The sequence below is a fragment of the Camellia sinensis genome, chromosome 14 (assembly GCF_055761805.1).
Source record: "Camellia sinensis isolate YWXY chromosome 14, ASM5576180v1, whole genome shotgun sequence".
Classification (NCBI taxonomy): Eukaryota; Viridiplantae; Streptophyta; class Magnoliopsida; order Ericales; family Theaceae; genus Camellia; species Camellia sinensis.
Window position 1 is genome coordinate 101263687 of NC_138974.1, and position 19148 is coordinate 101282834.

The following is a 19148-nucleotide window of genomic DNA, read 5'->3' on the forward strand; positions in this document are numbered from 1 at the left end:
AAGCAATAATATCTTCAATTATTTTTATTTAAAATAAAATTCAAAATTTAAAATTAAATATATCACAATTAAAAGGTCAAATGGGTTCATTTTCATCATTTAACCATGGGTTAATCAAGGGAAATTCTATTTCTATACACCTAATTATCTCAATACACAAACTTAATAAAATATTATTTTAATGACAATTATATCCTAAACTAAAATGATTATAATGGACATCTACTAACACGCATAATATTATATGAAAATATTCTTTGTACACATCTTTTAAAAACAAAAAAATCGCATTGTACACATTTTGAGTTAAAAAAAAACTGAACCCTAGTTTTTCCATTGTTGTCATTTTGCTTACTACACATTTTATGCTCCTCTATTCCTTGCAAAGTAATACTCTCATAACAACTCTGATATTGCTTTAATCTCTAGATTTTATACTCTATTAGTGTTGAAATGTTAGTTTTTTCGTGCAGTGCTTCTTTTTTTTTTTTTTTTTTTTTTTTTTTTTTTTTTCCGGATTTCAGTCGAACAACCAGTGCCGAATTATTTCATTATATTTAGACATCTCTTTCATTATATTTGGACATCAGCTGCCAAAAAATTTTATTTTTATTTTTTTCGGAACAAATTTGTTGAACTAATTACTTTTATTCGGAAGTTAAGTTTCGAATTAAATGTATAATTTCAAAAAACCAATGCTGAAATCCCTAAACTGAAAAACATAAAAAATGAAGAAGAGAGTTTTATGACGATGAAGTGCACAGAAATCTGGGAACGGTAAATGCAATAACAAATGAAAAGATGTCATATCTTCAACAATATTTTGAAGAGTTTTTAATGGTATTTTTAATAGAGGTTCAATAGGGTTTTTAATAAAGGTTTTCAATAGAGTACTTTGTTTTCACTTCATTTCATCTCACACTGTTGGTCTTACATGATCTTCACATAAATCAATAAAAGTCTTCAATAGAGTATTTTGTTTCACTTCATTTCATTTCACACTATGGACTTACATGATCTTCACGTAAATCTATAAATTTAAAAGTAAAATCACTCAACAAGTAGATAAAAAAGAAAATTGAATGCCATTTATATAATAATTATGAGTAAGAGTATAATTATAATTTTTAATGTGTGAATTGTTTATAATAATAAAATGTATACTAAGAAAAATGTAGACTGAGTCGTTAAAGTATGTGAAAATAGGATTTACCGTTAATCAAACAAAATTATCCCTTCCCTTCCCTTGCCCCCTTTGCCTCTTCCCTTGCCCCTTCGCCTCACTGCGTGACTAGTATGAGTCGCTATTTCTCCAAATCACCCCACATCAAACCATAAATTCCTTTCGTTTTACATAGATTTAATTCCAAACAGTGATTCTGATTGCCTACCCATATACATATGTACATATCTATCTCATTGTTGATTCGATCATATCGATTTACTCAGTGATCTGGGGAAGATGACGAAGCCACCTCAGATCGCCATTCTTGGCGCTGGCATTTTCGTCAGAACTCAATACATCCCAAGATTAACTGAGATCTCCGACCTTGTTGTTCTCAAAGCAATTTGGAGCCGTACTGAGGTACCCATGTTTTCGCTTTCTTTTTTCTTTTTGCAATTTTCTTGGTAACCAAACAGGTAAATAGAACGGGGTTATGGATTATGAATGTGTGCTTTGTATTCAGGAATCGGCTAGAGGTGCTGTTGAAATTGCCCGCAAGTTTTTCCCAGAAGTGGAATGTAAGTGGGGTGACACGGGTCTTGATGAGATTATTCAGAATACTTCCATCGTTGCTGTTGCAGTGGTTCTTGCTGGACAAACTCAGGCATCTATATATTTCTCTCTCTCAGTTGATTTTTTTAAATAGTTGTTATTCTTTATAGGAATGTTGTCACACACATATATACTTCTCATATACCATTCTATGTGTTCTATTTTGTAATATATATATATATATATATATATATAAACATGTCCACATTTAGATATTAATGTGCATGTACCTGGAATAGATAAATGTTTGTATATGCTTGTTTTGTATGCGAAAAGGAAAAGGGAAGGGAAAAAGTTAACGAATTATAACTTATCTTTTTCTTTCCATTCATAAATTCATAATGTTTTTTTTTATTTTTTATTTTTTTGTCAATAATAAGTAGAAGAGTAATTACAAAATGAGAAACATTATATCAAACAAACTGGACAATTAATGTTAGGAAACCAATTATATTAGGAAGTTCTTTTCAATTACTATTTAGAAAGTCTAATTATGTTAGGAAGTTTATGTTATTTTTCTTATATAAAGAAGCTTATTGTAAAAGGATCAAATTCAGGGTCTAGGGCCCTATCAATTAAGTCCAACAATCACCACAACACAATGACTTCCGATCCCATTAATGGGGGACAAATAAACATCAGACTCTTGTATCCATAAGAGTTTGAACCCGCAACCTCTACACAACCACTAGGCCATGGCCCTAATTCCATAAATACATATTCCGAATACGTCATTATGTAATTTGTCGACATGCTGAGATCAAACTTAGTCAAAGGGTGGAACTTAAGAATCGGATTCTGATTAGGCAGACTGTGTGTGGAATTTCACAATGTTCCCATTTGATGAAGAGAAAATTTGACATTTATGATAGGAAAGTTCTAGAGCACGTAATGAAAAGTGTTGGAATTAACTTGCAGTTAAGACAAAAATGAGATTAATAAAGAGAACAATAGATAACAAGATCCAAGATCCTGGGGTTTAGAAAGGGAATTATATTAAAGGATAAGAAATGAAAGATAAAGATATTGTAAATAATCTAACAATACTACAATGACAACGAAGAAGATTAGAGTAAATTACAAAAATATCCCTTGAGATTTATTAAAAATACATTTGACTCTCTTAGGTCAACTAATTGATTTGGTTGATGTAAGCAATTTTTTCTTCTGAAATACTCAATTTACCCTCAATATACACTCTCTCTTTTTCTCTCTACCAAACCAAGACCAATGGCACCCTCACTACTATTGACCCACCACAATAATTTTGCCAATGAAAATGATAAAAAGAAAATCAAAGAACATAGTGAGAGAGTGGGAAAAACATAACCACCCAAAAAAAAAGTGGGAAAAACACATTCATATATAAATAATAAAGGTTAGCTATAATTATACACATATATAAACATATATATGTATTTATAGTAAGTAAAGAAGCAAAGACATATTGATAGAGATTTGTAATTGCTTATTGGAGTTTCAGCCAGTATCACTAGGTAAAGATTCTTTCATCCCAACAACTTTATGATCATTTTTAGTGCTTTCTGTAATTTTTGAGAAGAGAAAATGAGTGATATCTCACCCTCTTTTATATTAACTCATTCGCATAATTACATGAGCACTCAAGGCATAAATAAAGATACTAAATATACAAAATGATGAAATAGGAAATATTTCAACATTCTAAAACTCTCCCTCAAGCTGGTGTGAAGATATCTCTTATGCCCAGCTTGTTGAGAATGTCACAAAATGATTTATTCCCTAATCCTTTGATGAGAACATCAGCCAGTTGGTCCTTAGACCTCACAAATAGAGTATAGATAGTGCCACTAGTGAGCTTTTCCTTGATAAAATGCCTATCAACCTCTACATGCTTGGTCCTGTCATGTCGGACCGGATTGTGAGCTATATTGATGGTTGCCTTGTTGTCACAATATAGCTTCATTGAATCTATCTTATGAATCCCCAAATCTCTAAAAAATAAACGAATCCAGAAGAGCTCACACACACCCTGAGCCATAGCTCTGAATTCAGCCTCTGCACTGGATCGCGCAACTACATTTTGTTTCTTGCTTCTCCAAGTTACTGCATTTCTTCCAACAAAGGTACAATAGCAAGAGGTTGACCATCTATCAGTGACTGAGCCAACTCAATTAGCATTTGTATATGCCTCCACACTCAGATGACCATGTTTGGAGATATAGAGACCCTTTCCCGGAGAAGACTTCAAGTACCGCAGAATCCGCATAACTGCCTCTAAGTGACTTGCACGTGGAGCATGCATAAACTGACTAACCATACTCACGGCGATAGCAATGTCAGGACACAAATGAGATAAGTAAATAAGCTTACTCACTAGCCTCTGGTACCTCCCCCTGTCTACAAGCTCGCCTCCTTGATCCTCACTAAGCTTCAGCCCAAGCTTTAGTGGTGTATCACACGTTTTACTGCCAAGCATTCCAGTTTCTCTTAGCAAATCAAGCACATACTTTCTTTGACATATGAAGATGCCATCTTTAGACCGAGCAACCTTAATACCTAGAAAGTACTTCAAGCTGCCTAAGTCTTTAATTTCAAACTTATTGGCCAAATATTCCTTTAACCGAGGAACCTCCTCAACATCATCTCTTGTGAGTACAATATCATCAATATAGACAATAAGAGTTGTCGTCTTACAATGGGAGGAGTGTTTCACAAACAAAGTATGGTCAACTTGACTCTGTTTGAAACCATATCGCAGCATGGCCTAAGTAAATCTCTCAAACCAAGCCCTATGAGACTGTTTTAAGTCCATAAAGTGACTTGCATAGTCGGCACACTTTTCCTTTGGTTTTAACATCCTCAAAGTGTGGAGGAATGTCCGTGTACACTTCTTCTTCCAAATCACCATGGAGGAAAGCATTCTTCACATCAAATTGATGGAGAGGCCAGTCGAGATTGGAGGCAAGGGAGAGAAGGACTTTGACAGAGTTCATCTTAACAACAGGTGCAAATGTCTCCTGGTAGTCTACTCCATAAGTTTACGGAAAGCTCTTGGCCACCAATATTGCCTTGTAACGTTCAATTGAACCATCGGCTTTGTGCTTCACAGTGTACACCCATTTACATCCAACAGGTCGTTTGCCCTTAGGTAACTCAGCCAATTCCCAAGTGCCATTTTTAGTAAGAGCTCTCATCTCCTCCATCATGGCATGCATCCACTCAGGAGTAGAAAGAGCATCTTGAAAATTAGAAGGAAGACTCACAGTAGAAACTTTAGACACGAAAGCCTTATAGGAAGAAGATAAATTAGTACATGAGACAAAATGAGAAATAGGATTTTGAGTACACGGCCTAACCCTTTTCTTATTAGCAATGGGAACATCTAGATCAGAAAGAGTAGAGTTACTAGGAGTTTCATAAGCGGAAGAGGATTCTGGACACTCATCAGAAGGAGAAGACAGCAATGGAGAATCCAAATTGGTCTCTTGTACCCAAGTAACTTGTTTTCTATCCTTGTTGCTGACATAAACTTTGCCATCCTTCACTGTTGTTTCAGATTCAGACCCAACAGTCTCAATAGCTGAGTCACCCTTAACATCTTGCTCAATCAATGATGGGAGTGATACAAGTAGGGATACAGGAATCGAAGGAATCGCTTCACACCAAGGCTCCCCTTGAAGGGATGACTGGGGCACCAGTGAGGACATGAAATATGACTGAGACTCAAAGAAAGACACATCCATAGAGATAGACCACTTATAAGAGGGTGGATGATAACACCTGTAGCCCTTTTGTGTGGCAGAGTAACCCAGGAAGACACAGCGAAGAGACCTAGGATCCAACTTACCATGGGTAGGAGAATGGTTATGAACAAAGCACACACACCCAAAGGTTTTGGGAGGAATAGAGAAACTAGAAGAGTGGGACGCGAACAAAACCTGAAGAGGAGTGTGTTTGTGAAGAACTTGGGTAGGCAGACGATTGATGAGGAAGGCTGCCGTGAGAACAGCTTCCCCCCCAATATGAGCGAGGAACATGCATTTCAAAGGTCAGACAACGCGTAATATCAAGAAGATGGCAGTTTTTACGCTCTGCAATACCATTCTGTTGAGGGGTATTGGTACAAGAAGTTTGGTGAATAATACCATGAGTGGCAAAATAGCTGACAAGGCTAGAGTCAATGTATTCCCCCCATTATCAGAACGCAGAATTTTGACAACTACCCCAAATTGAGTGCAAATCATTTTATGAAAATTTTGAAACACAAAAAAAACCTCACATTTATCCTTCATAAGATATATCCAGGTTAAAGATACAAAACGGGAGGAACCCCATACATCAGAATGAATCAATGAAAAAGAAACTAAACTTTTATTAATAGAAGGAGCAAAAGAAGCTCTGTGTTGTTTGTCAAGTTGACACGACTCACAATGAAACTCAAAAAAATTATTTTTCAAAAAAATTAAAGGAAAAAGATGCTTAAGAAACAAAAAAGATGAATGTCCAAGACGATAGTGCCATAGCCATAAGTCTTCCTTGGTAGATGGTAACTGAATGGATGAATGAGCAGGCTTGTCTGCTTGATCTAGGGTATAGAGACCATTCTCATTTCTACCACTGCCAATCATCTTCCTCGTGATAAGGTCCTGAAACAGACAATGATCAGGAAAAAAGGTCACACTACAATTTAAGTCCCGAGTAATACGACTTAAAGATAAAAGATTAATAATAAAATTGGGAACATGTAGTATAGAAGACAAAGGAAGGGAAGCAGTGGCATGAATTAAACCTTTCCCAAACACCGAAGAAATGGTACCATCAGCAATGCGAACTTTATCCTGGCTTGAAGAAGGGGTATATGCTGAGAACAAATCAGAAGACCTAGACATATGGTCTGAAGTACCAGAATCGATAATACAAGGCAATATTTGATGAGATAGGAAAGCACTTGGAGAAGATGCTAAATTACTTGAATGGGCAAAGTTACCTGAAGAAGAACTAAATGCCTGACGGTCTAGCAAGTGGCGAAGAGCAACCTCTAACTCAGAAGTAGAAAAATCAGAGATATTAGCAGAAGAAATATCTGGAGTTGGGGACTGTGGCTCAACTGTATCAGAATGATGAGCTCAAGCATTGGGCCCTCGGCCTCTAGACTGACTGGAGCGACCCCCATGAGAACTAGAACAATCTCCACGACCCCCAGATGGCGGCCTATGCAACTTCCAACAAGTCGCACGGGTATGGCGAGATCGATGACAATAGTCACAAAAGAGTGTATCCTTCTCAAAAGGAGGATAGGAACCACGATCCTCATCTCTAGAGGGTGCAAAAACTAGGGCAGATCAGTCAGAAGAGGTAGTCGGAAGCATAGCAGAACGACGACTCTCCTCATTCTGCACATAAGCAAGCGCCTCTTGTAGAGAAGGAAGCACATCCATACCAAGCGCACGATTCTGAACAAGATCAAACTCCACATTCAGACCTTCCAAAAACTTGAAGACCCGCACTTGTTCAACAAGTTTCCGGTAACTAGCAGAATTAGCGGGACAAACAGGCTTGTAGTCCTAAAGATGATCAAGTCTCTTCCACCCATTGCTAAGAAAAGTAAAATATTGGAGGATAGGCCTCTCACCCTAGACAGACTGGTCAATGGAGCGACGCAACTCAAAAGTGTGGGAAAAATTGCCTTTGCTAGAATACGTAGTGGCCACAGCCTCCTAAATATCCTGTGTTGTGTCCATAGACAAGTATCCCTCACCAATCTCCGAAACCATGGAATGTATGAGCCAACCCATGATAAGAGAATTGGTAATCTCCCACTAATCATAACCCGGATCTGTGATACTGGGGGGCTGAACACGCCCATCAATATGTCCCATTTTCCCTTTGTTCTTCAGAAAAATAGTCAAACTCTGCGACCACACTAGATAATTCTAACCATTAAAGAGAGAGGTGGTGATTTTCTGGCCAGAGTGGAGAGAATCACTCATAGTAGGAGGCAAAACAGGACTCGCTCCATGAGGAGCAGACGGCGAAGTAGTAGACTCACTAGTCAATTCTGCCATGAATACTCTACTAAGGAACCCTCACAAACAAACACTGGTCTAATCACTAACTTGGAAGAGGCGAGAACAAAACAACTAGAACCAAAAAGTAAAAAGAATTTAAGAGGACATTTTTTGTTTTGTTTTTGTTTTTGTTTTGTTTTGTTTTGTTTTGTTTTTTTTTTGTTTTTTTAAGAAGAAAGAAAAGAGATACAGAGGAAAAATAATTTATATGATGCGAAACTGAGAAACACAGAGAGAGAGAGAGAGAGAGAGATTAAAGTCTTTACAGCAACCCAGACTGACGAGAGTGAAAGACCAGCCACCGACAACTCCTTGGCGTTTATCGACAGTCGGAGAAGAGAGGAAAGACACCCACGACTGGTCCTCCAACTTGCCGACAAACCATGGCTGAGAATAAGGAGGCCCCGATGAGCCCTAGGGTGCTGTCGAAGCCCTAGGATGCTGCGGCTAGGCCCCCCGACAGACAAGCTGACTACGATGGGAAGAGTCAGAACCCTCGGAGGCTGCTATTGGTGCTATGGTGGAGAGACAGAGGCTGTAGTGGTGCGACTGGTGGCGGCAGCTGGTGTGATGATCCTGTGGTCTCTAGGGTTTCATAGTGGCTCTGATACCATGTAATTTTTGAGAAGAGAAAGGTTAAAGGTATGAGTGATATCTCATCTTCTTTTATATTAACTCATTCGCATAATTACAGGAGCACTCCAAGGCATAAATAAAGATACTAAATATACAAAAGGATGAAATATGAAATATTTCTACATTCTAACACTTTCCAATTTATGATATGTTAGATTTAATTCATTGTGAAATATTTTAAGCTTTCTGCATCAGCAAGCTTTTCAATGGGATTTCCTAATGTGTCTTATAAATTTTTTTGTGGCAAAATCTACTTTGGCCCTGTTTGGTAGAGCTGTGAAAAAGTGATTATAGATTATAGCTTAACAGATTATAACTTATAGCTGTAAACATAAGCTGTTAACCTGTTTGGTGCAGCTGTGAGATTATGGATTTAAGCAGTAGAGTAGTGTTTGGTTAATAAGCTGTAAATTAACTTTTTGCTGTGTAATCGTTCTTTTTGCCCTTATATGAAATAAAAATGATTATTTGTCATTTTTTTCAAGTTTAATTTTAAAAAAGTTATTTCATTAATAAAAGTTAATATAATTAGTATTACAAAAATTATTATTTTCATTAATAGTATCAATTAGTATAAAATTATGTCATTTTTTCATTATAAATTAATTAGTGTCAATTAATGATTTAATTAGCATCAATACTTTTTTTTTTTCTTTTTCTTTTTCTTCATTTTTTTTTTCTTTTTCTCCTTATCAGTACAATTAATATTACAATTAATATCCATGTATCCCTCTGTGGTATGCCTGTATTTTAAAAAAAGCCACACATCCCCCATGTGGTTTTGGTCTAAAATGCAATGCTAACTTTGGTAATGATAGTTGGAAAATGACCTTAATACTCCTAAGCTATTTTCTCTTCTCTCTCTTCTGTTTACACATTATTTTCTAACTTAATCCCATATTTACTAATTAAATTGCATGTTAACCCAAATACCCTTAATTTTATAATCTAATTTTTAACTTTTTAACATAATTTCTAATTTATGTACTTTATTTAATTATACGCATAATATATACATACACACAATATATACATAGGTTGGAAACAAGAAATAGTTTAGTGGTTTCAAGAATGAGCGAATTTCAATGAAGACTATTATATCTTAGTCTAAGGAATGGAATTGGAAAGTACATATGTACCTATGCATGCATCTAAGGATTTAATATCTATAAAAATAATTTGTGTGAATATATTGTAATTCCAAACAATAGGCATTCCATTAACAATCAAGCTTGAGTGTACAGATGGCTTACATTCCAATTGATCACACTTTTTTTTGGAAAAATTACATAGTAAGAGAATTGTGCTCAAAATAGTTCAACCAACACTGATGAATTGGCTTGTTATCACAGAATCATTGGTTGGTTCTCCTTCAGATATTCATCCGCTTGTGGTTGATATTTCGATTGGTGGTGGAGGTGAGAATAGGTGCATCACATGTGTAAAATGTCGTATTTACCTAATAAGCAATATTATGACATCTACAAGTTAGATGTCCATTTGCTTCATCCACATCTTCCGGGTCTCCCCATCGTCACTCATTTGGTAAAAATCAATGGCAATGAAGTTTGGCCACCGTTTTCCTACTAGATATCAAGTATTCATCATACTAATCAATGAAATAGAATTATCAACGCAAGATCCTATTACATTGGGATTAGCGGGACAATAGTTTTGAAGAACCAATGATATTGTTGGTGTTTGTAGAAGGTGATTTTGTGCGGCTTGGCATAGAGCCAACTTTTATTTGATCATTTCCATACTATAGGGGGTGGGGGCCAAGGGTGGCAAGGGGGGAAGGAGGCAATGGTGGGGAAGTGGTGGGAGAGGTGGCTGGAGGGGGTGGTGGGATTGGTAGGGGAGTTAGGTTTAGGATTTGGGTTGAAGTTTGAAGGTAAAAGATGAAAAAAATGGTACACGTCTTTACACATTGATATTTGACTTTAACTAAAGAAATAATCTTCCCTACTCTCTAAACAAGCGTGTGTAGCACAATCTTCGTCTATTTAGAAGGAAATTGTAATGGTAGCACTTTAGTTCAAAATCACATGGTGGGTACGTGGCCTTTATAAAGGGTAAAATGCTAGTGGGGTAAAGTAGATTTTGACCTTTTTCTTTTTGTCTTTTGTTACATTCAGGCAATCATTCAAACCGTTCCACATCCACCTAATTGCCTCGTTACAACCACTACCACCCCTTTCTCTCCCCCCCCGCTCTCCCTACCTTTTCGATGCTCTCGCCTCCGCCACTACCACCAAGCAACACCCTACCCACTTCCATCACTTCCACCCCCCAAAACCACACATTCTCGTGTTGATAAAACCCAAAATCAAAGGTGTTCAAATTATGGATATAGAGAAGGCTGCCATGGCATTGGTAGGTCCATGCAGGAATCTTATGCTTCTTTGGTATTTTTTGATCCAATTACTCAGTAAGGAAGATAAAAGTAGAGAATTGGTGGTGACATGGGTAGATGGTCAGAATTTATATATGGAGAAATAAAAAATTAAATGAAAGCTCTCACAACACTTGATACTTGCAATTGCTCCCCCTTATGGTAATAGATAAACAGGTGGACATGTATTTGCAACCTTTGTTATTAGTAGATTGACTACTTTATATGGGCTTGGGGCTACTCTAGCTCTAGCTCTAGCTCTAGCTCCCCTTACTTGATCCAATACGGCACCTATGAACCACTAAAGATAGATGTCCATGAGCGAACCTTTCCGAAACTGGTTAGGAATGGGCGGCAGGCGCCACTATCCAAGTCTGGATCCAACTAGGTTCTGTTGATCATGTCTCCTTCCCAACAGTTGTAAATTGGCTTGTGGCGTCTTTGGCTTTACGAGAAAGCCCGCTAGAGAAAAGAGTCTTTCTTTTCCCATCTCGGGTCATACTCTAGAGCGTCCATGTAGAAGGAAATTGCGAATGCCTCTTGCGTAGCAAGCATAGCTTGGAGTGGGAATGTAGTGGGGGTAAGGTAAGGAAAGTGACCATCAAAGGAAGCCAAACCGGCCTATTAAGTGTAGCCAAGCTAATATGCACTACAGAAGGCAGATGGTCGTAAGTAAGCTCTATTTGACCCGGAGCATTAATTTCTCAATTACCTATCCTGTGCTCGAGGAGGTCAAGCTAGCTCTATTACTCAATTACCTATCCTGTGCTCGAGGAGGTCCTTCAGTTCGTTGGCAAAACCTTGAGGTCCATTTAATTTTCTTACATGAGATTCGAGATATTCCCCACTCCATGTCATGGTACCTTTTCACTCATCCACAACCATCTCTTTTTTATAGGTTCTATGGACCAATGCCTATTGCTTCATTTAGGAGAAAGGAATCATAGATATGTTAGTCATTAGAATGACGAATCGCTATAGAATGATTCCTCTTGTATCATTTCTACCAAAACTATGAACGGGAGTTGGTAATTAGGACTGTATTGAAGAGGTTCCTGAGATGCAACATGGAAGAGTCACATTATTAAAAAGAGAGGTCCAAGAATGAAGAAGGGGTATAATTACTGATTGAATACGAGATGTGGCTAATACTCAAGGTATAAAAGAAGCATTTTCTATGGGATCGTAAAACCACCAGCCACCCCAACCTAATTCACAATGATCCCACCAACTTCCTGGGAAGATGCCTATGGTTAAAAACCACCGATATGTCAGGATCCAAATTCAAATTTGTTCCTGGCCTCTCTTCAACACCACTATGCCATCCATGATCAACCAAGTAATTTCATAACCACCACCAAACGCCACTACCACAACTTGTAAAGGAAGAGAATGAGAAAAGATTGAAGAAATTGTTGCCAACCCACAATCACTACATCATTGGGTCTATAGAATAGTTGGCTGTGGTTTTTGTAACAAAAGCATTGACTGAAGATGGTGATGGTGGCCGAGATCAAAGAAATAGGGAGATTAGGATGGGGTTTGCCTATTTTCATTGTACATATATATAAATTTAGAGGGTGGGGAATGGCTAAGGAGTATATGGGTGGGCAGGGGGGTGTGATGGGAAAGGTGGGGAAGTGGGTGAGGGAGTGGTTGTGGAAGGTAGGCGATAGTGATCGTGTGGCGGCTGATGGTGGGGAGTATGGTTGTCATGACCCCAACCTGCCCCTAGAGGTTAGGGTGCTGACCGGCCAGTAATTTATGATTACCAAAGGCCTGGTTTAACAAATCTGCTTAACAAATCTCAAATGGACTAACATATATATAGGGCTAAACAACGGAACATTTATTATTAAGTCCATAGAGCAGTGCATAAGTAATATGAAATGAAACAAACAACCTTTATTGCTTATCTTTTTAATAATTTACACCAATGTACATAGACAAAAATATAAGTACAACATTCATATTCCAAAGTACAAACCTCGTTACATACAAAATTCGTCCTTCCAAACTCGATCTCCAAAAAGAAAAGACAAAAGAACAAAAGAAGAAAATAAAAGAGACTCGAAACGGGTCCAAGACCTCTATTAATGTTCCTCCTCCTAATCACCTACATATATATATATATATATATATAATAGAATGAGCCAAGCTCAGTGAATAATACCAAAGTAAAGTGGTAGTGGTGGATGAATGAGTTCCAAACATTTGTAAAAGATCTATTCCAGTTCATAACTTCAAAGCATTCGAATAATTCATACGAATAGCTTATAATAAAAAACAAGATAACATGGTACATCTAATAGAGTAACTATCCAACCATACATGGTTGTCAAAGGGAGATCTCTGCAAATTATATAATCAAAGGGCCATGGTATTATATCCCCCAATTGCGGGGCCTCACTAAAGGATGCCACTACTAGATTCATAGAAATATGGAACATTCATTCATTCTGAATAAAATAAACATTTCATAAGCAAAGCACTTTTCACTTTTATAAAACACTTTTTCAAACATAACTTTATTGAAGTATTACCCACAGATGACTCGTGCTTGACAAAACTCTTTAATGGTCTTGACCTACACAATAGAATACAAATACCGATGAAATAAAGCTATAACAACCAAATTACTTTAATTGGGTTTTCCATTTATATTTAATCTTAATTTTGATTGGTTTCTAGTTGTATTCAACTTCTAATTAGGTTCAAAAAAGGGTGTCTGAGGGTCGAAGAAATCGAAAAGAAAACGAAACGGGCAAAAGCCCTGAAATCCGCACGTGCGGGGCACAGGGCCGCATGTGCGGAACCCTGGCTGCATGTGCAATTAATGCAGTCTGCAACTTTGGTTCTGGGTTTGGGGTGCCGCACCTGCGGGAAAATCTGGGTAAGGTGCTGCTGCTTGTTCTTTGCGGTTCTTGAGGTTCTCAATTCATTTTTCACACTTCTAAGGTCCAAAACATGGTTCTTAACATCTGAACATGCATATATATGATGTAGAATCAATAAAAACTCATTTGTATACGTAATTCTAGGATTACAACAAACAAAAGATAGGATTCAATTCCTATTTCTTATCTTTTCAATACTTCTCTTTATTCCTTTTTTTCAACATCTTAGGACAATATTTGAAGGCTCCTAAGTATAAGAAAATGGTGTAGGTTTATGGTATAGTACTTGTATAACTCAAACCTATGACAAAAACAACTCAAAACACAATTTTTCAATCAAATCTTCAAACCTTTTTCTTGTTTTCAAACTTTCCCATTTCTTTTCATTTTAATCTTTCCAAAACTTGTTGCTAATGAATTTCTAGCTAGGTTTTGATATCAAACTAGGGAAGAGGATTGAGTTTCTTACCTTGTAGTGATTTTCTTTGGTTTTCTAGGATCAAATCTTATCTCCCTTGAATTTTTCTTTGATTTTCCCTTCTTTTCTCCCTTGTTCTTCTTGCAATCCCTCATGAACTCTAACTCTCTCAAATTCTCTCCAACCTTCTCCAACTTCCTAATTTGTAGGGTAGATTAGGTTAATCTACTAATTATCTCATTAGGTTAGTTAACTAGGCTTAGTTCTAATTAACCTCGTTTAAGTCCTAATCTTGGTTAGCCTAATTAACCCTACTTAGGCTTAAGGTAATCTTGTTTTACTTTTGCTAATACTACTTAATTTTTGATGAAGTACTCATTAGGCTCTACTCATTAGACTAAGTTCATTAAACTCCTTGCTTAAGGTCTTCTAAGTTACCTAGGCATTCAATATTTCAATTCAAACAACTTCCCTAACTTTTCATGGTTGCTTAATTTTCCATCCTTAGGTTTCTTATTCAAGTTCTTCAAATTTACTAAGGTTTCCTACTCAAACTCAACAAAGCCCAAGTCCTAACATAGCAAACATATCATATGCATTATGTCCATGAAATAAAAGAATTTCCTAGCATAAATGAATGCATGAATGTGCTATGCATGCTGGCTATCACAATGGTGGTGATGGAGAGAGTGGGTTTGGGTGAGAGGAAGGAGATGAGGGTAGTTAGGTAATTTTGTTTTGTTATTAGAGGGTAATTAGGTAAAGTTTCTTTTTTTGTTAAACTCAGTTAAAAGACAAACTCTCGTAGCGGTAATTTTTCAAACTAAAGGGGAAAGTCTATAATTTTTCGTAAATCTTAGGGGAAGTATTTGCAATTTACCCTTAAAATAATGATAAATTTTCCTAAATGTTGTTGACTGGGGAGCATGGATATATATCCTATAAATATAGTTGCTAGGAGATAGTGGTTGCTATCCTATGAAGCATGGGTACTTCGAAAAACATGCCGTACCCGTGCCGGGTATTTACCGGCATATGGTACCTTGTATGGTACTTCTTCATACATACTGGGTACACGAAACACGTACCCACAAGTTTTTTCTCTTAATTTTTGACGTACCCAGGCGTACCTAGTATACACCCAAGCCATACCATACCTCAATTGAAACAATATTTTCTTCTACCACAAAGATAAAACTCCTTTCACTAGACTTTCTTTTTTATTTTTTGTTTTATGCTTAGTATGATTTTAAAATTAAACTATGGTTTGTAAGTTATTTAATATATTGACATTTAATTTTGATTATACCTTTACTTTTGGCATTAAATGTTAATTATAAGTTGGACCTTAACAAATTAAACCATTTAATTAATTTTTGCATTATCTAAATTAAAAATAATTTTTTTTTTTACAAGTGTACTAAGCCGTACCCATACCTTATTTTTTTAAAATTTTACCATATCGACGTACCCGTATCGCACCAGTACCAGTATCAGTACTCATACCCGTACCTGTGCTTCATTGTTGATATCTACCCATAACCTAACTTTCATATTTTGTGCTCCCATTTCCTGTTGAAGTGGTTAGTTAGTGGGGTTTCCATCTTATTTTTTTTACATGCCAGCTACTTGACCCATATTGTAATTATCCACTGATCATGACCGACATCGTAATGACATGTGTTACTGTTGCACCTCTGTATCACCCCATGACACTACCTAAGACCCACTCCAAGCTGTTATGAGGCCTAGCACGAAGGACTTCCCCTTGGACTCTGAAGGCCTATTGTACTCACTAAAAGACCTCCCAAATTAACTATTAGGTCTATCAAACTGTTGCAAGGTCTATTCAATTTTCTGCAATGCATTAATTCTTGTGTATGAAGACTTTAGTGTGGCAAAATCTCTCTTTTCTAATTCATATTTAAGGTTCAGGGATCGAAACTTCTTAGGTGCCAACAATTCCTTGGGGCCCTCGGACTGAAGGAAAACCATTGAATTAACCGTGGTACACTTGCGGGAAACTCTTTGCCAAGAGCCTGTGCACCCCTGGGTATTACTTGGGCTTTGACCCGAACACCCGGTGCCAATAAAAAACTCTCTATTCTAGTCGCGTGTGGCATCTCTTTTGTGACCATTCAACTTCCACATTGGTGTGTCATTTTTGGTACGGACAATATCAAAGCACTTGAAAGACTTTTGCCATTGAATGGCATAAGTTTGCATACTGAGTTCAAATTGTGATGTCAATTTAAGCTTGTTATTTGTATTGTTCTTAGAAAGTGCATACCAGAAGTGACAAAATAATGGAATGCTTTTAAGGTTAGTTTAGTTATCGATATATAATTGAGGAAATTAATTTGTGTGAATAAATGATGGACATGAGTTTTTGTTGGTACTTTAAAACCATTGGCAGCTTGTGCAGTTTGTCCGGGTTATTGGGATAGGCTTGATGTTATAATAGGAAAAACAATCTTGCTCATCTCCTGCTCTGTTTGTATAATGTTGCATCTTTATATTGAGCTCCACAAGATTAATCTCTCTCTCTCTCTCTCATATATCCAGAACTTATATAGCTCAGCTGTTGAAACACGAAGACATACATGGAACACAAACCCAAGCAATGACATAATACTAATAAGCCAATTTGATGAGTCTTAAAAAAGTAAAACAAGGCCATGGAAAACCTTATGATTGAAAAAACTAATATTCTATGAATGTAACTTGCAGAATAAAACTTTTAATTTATGATCCATAATAATTGCTAAGCACCTATTGTGTGTAGAGAAATACACTACGACGACATGAAATGTGTGCACACATCCATTGACAATTCCCTTCTGTCCTCTCATCTCCAGTCCTTTGATAAACCCTTTATGCATCTTGCTTTGATGTTACCTGTGGTCAAGTTTTATGCTTATTTTAATATGAAGTTATGAATCCTCAATGTTGTTTTCAATTTCAATCTGTTTTACATGGACACTTGTAAATGCATGGAGTATTTATTGTAAAATAAATTGATGTATTATTATTGATTGATATATTTATTACAAATGGTGAGTGGCTCATTATATAGGAGAGGGTGAGTGTAGTAGGTGAGGAGTAGGTGGTGGTAGGTGATGGTAAATTGGTGGTAGGTGATGGTAAATTTTAACAGCCCCCCGCAAACTCAAGGAGGATAGAAACTAACCAACTTGAGTTTGGAGAGAGTAACAAAACAAGAAAATACATAAAAATAAAAGAGGATAGGAGACACTGTATGGTCGTGTCAGACCATTGGTGAAGACACTGGATGGTGGTGTCATAACGTTGTAGAGGACACTGTATGGGTTTGTCATAACGGTGTAGAGGACACTGGATGGCGGTGTCAGACCGATGTAGAAGACAGTTTATGGGGTCATGTCGGACCGTTGTAGCAGACAATGTGGTGACAGTTGTTGTGATAGTTTACAGAGTCTTGCTGGACCCTTGTAGAAACTAACTGGAATCAATGTCGGGACAGTTTACAGAGTCTTGTCGGACCCATAAAGGAGCTAACCGGAATCAATGTCGGGACAGTTTACAGAGTCTTGTCGGACCCATGAAGGAGCTAACCGGAATTAATGTCGGGACAGTTTACAGAGTCTTGTCGGACCCATAAAAAGTCGCACCCTCAAAAGGTGTGCCCAATCTATCAAAAGGCGTGCCATCAAAAGGCGTGCCCAATTCATCAAAAGGCGTGCCATCAAAAGGCGTGCCATCAAAAGGTGTGTCCAGGTTGGCGTCGAGCGCCGAGCGGCGCATGATGCGCGTGGCTGCCTTGGCTATTTAACCAAGGTTGATGCTGAGGCTGAGGCAGACAAAAAACTTCTGAAAATCCTCTGAAAAAACTCTTCCTTTGCTGAGGGAGAAACGCTGTAATACTCTGTAACCAACCCGTCTCTGAAACACTCAGCAACATGGCCTCTTCTTCCCGTCCAGCTACCCAGAACATGGCCTCCTCGTCCCGTGGTCTGCTCACGCTCTTTCCAGAACTGAACGAGTCCACAAGAGAAATAACTGGTGCGGTGGCCAGTGAACCTCAACCAAACACCTCTGGTTTTGCTCCGTTGAACTTTCCGATGCGGTCGGTGGAGCAAAAAATGGCGGTGCAAACTGATATTGAGGCCAATCAGTATACTCTGAAGTCATGTGTGGAAACCATGACTGCGGTCACAAACTTGTCGCACCGGCTGCAGAGCAGGACAAATGAGGTGCAACAGTTAAACGCCCAACTGGCTCTGCTCCAACGCATGTATAAGGATGCGCGAGCAGAGATAAGTGTGCTAAAGGCGGAAAATAAGAAGCTGAAGCGGAAGGCCACCGTTATGTTCCGATTTGGAGGGCCGCCATATGCTGCAGTGGAGGAGCAGGGAGTAGTGATCATGCCCAGTGGAGTGGGAAACACAGAGGCAACACTGTCAAGGGCCGGCCAGGACGGAGGCAAGAAGAAGAGACCGGCGGCAGAGTAGAGAAAAATCCCGCCTGTGGATGTGTTTGTTTTGGTGTGTGTTTTTTTTTTTTTTTTTTTTTTTTTTTTTTTTTTTTTGTATGGTGATCGGGGTGAGCCCCGACATGAATAAAATGAGGTTGAGTTTGGTTGGCAGTTCATCTGCGTCGTTGGGTTTTTTTTTTTGTTTTGGTTTTTTTTTTTTTTTTTTTTTTTTGTGTTAAAGACATAATAATGAAAAAAAAAATAAAAAAAGAGGAAAAATAAAGGGAAAGAGTGGGTCACGTGGGTGTGTTGGCCACGGTTAAAGTAATAAAAAAAAAGAAAAAAAAAGAAAAGGGAAGATGCAAAGGTTATGTGGTGGGTGGAAAATGTTGTCGTGGAATGTGTGGATAATATCAATCAAGAAAAAGAGATATAATATATATATATAGAAAAGAAAGAAAGTTGGCAAAATAGTGGGTGTGCTTGAGTGGAGAGAGAGTTTAAAGTGTTGGTTAGTGGGAT

General features: G+C 37.5%; 1 protein-coding gene across 1 annotated transcript in view; it reads left to right on the forward strand.

Moving 5' to 3' along the window:
- Positions 1-866: 866 nt before the first annotated feature.
- Positions 867-19148, forward strand: part of LOC114268615 (NAD(P)-binding Rossmann-fold superfamily protein) — a 51853-nt gene continuing 33571 nt past the window's right edge. The window contains exons 1-2 of the mRNA XM_028209811.2: positions 867-1585; positions 1689-1829. Of these exons, the coding sequence (XP_028065612.1) occupies positions 1463-1585; positions 1689-1829 (264 nt within the window). The 5' untranslated portion in view covers positions 867-1462. The remainder of the gene's footprint in view (positions 1586-1688; positions 1830-19148) is intronic.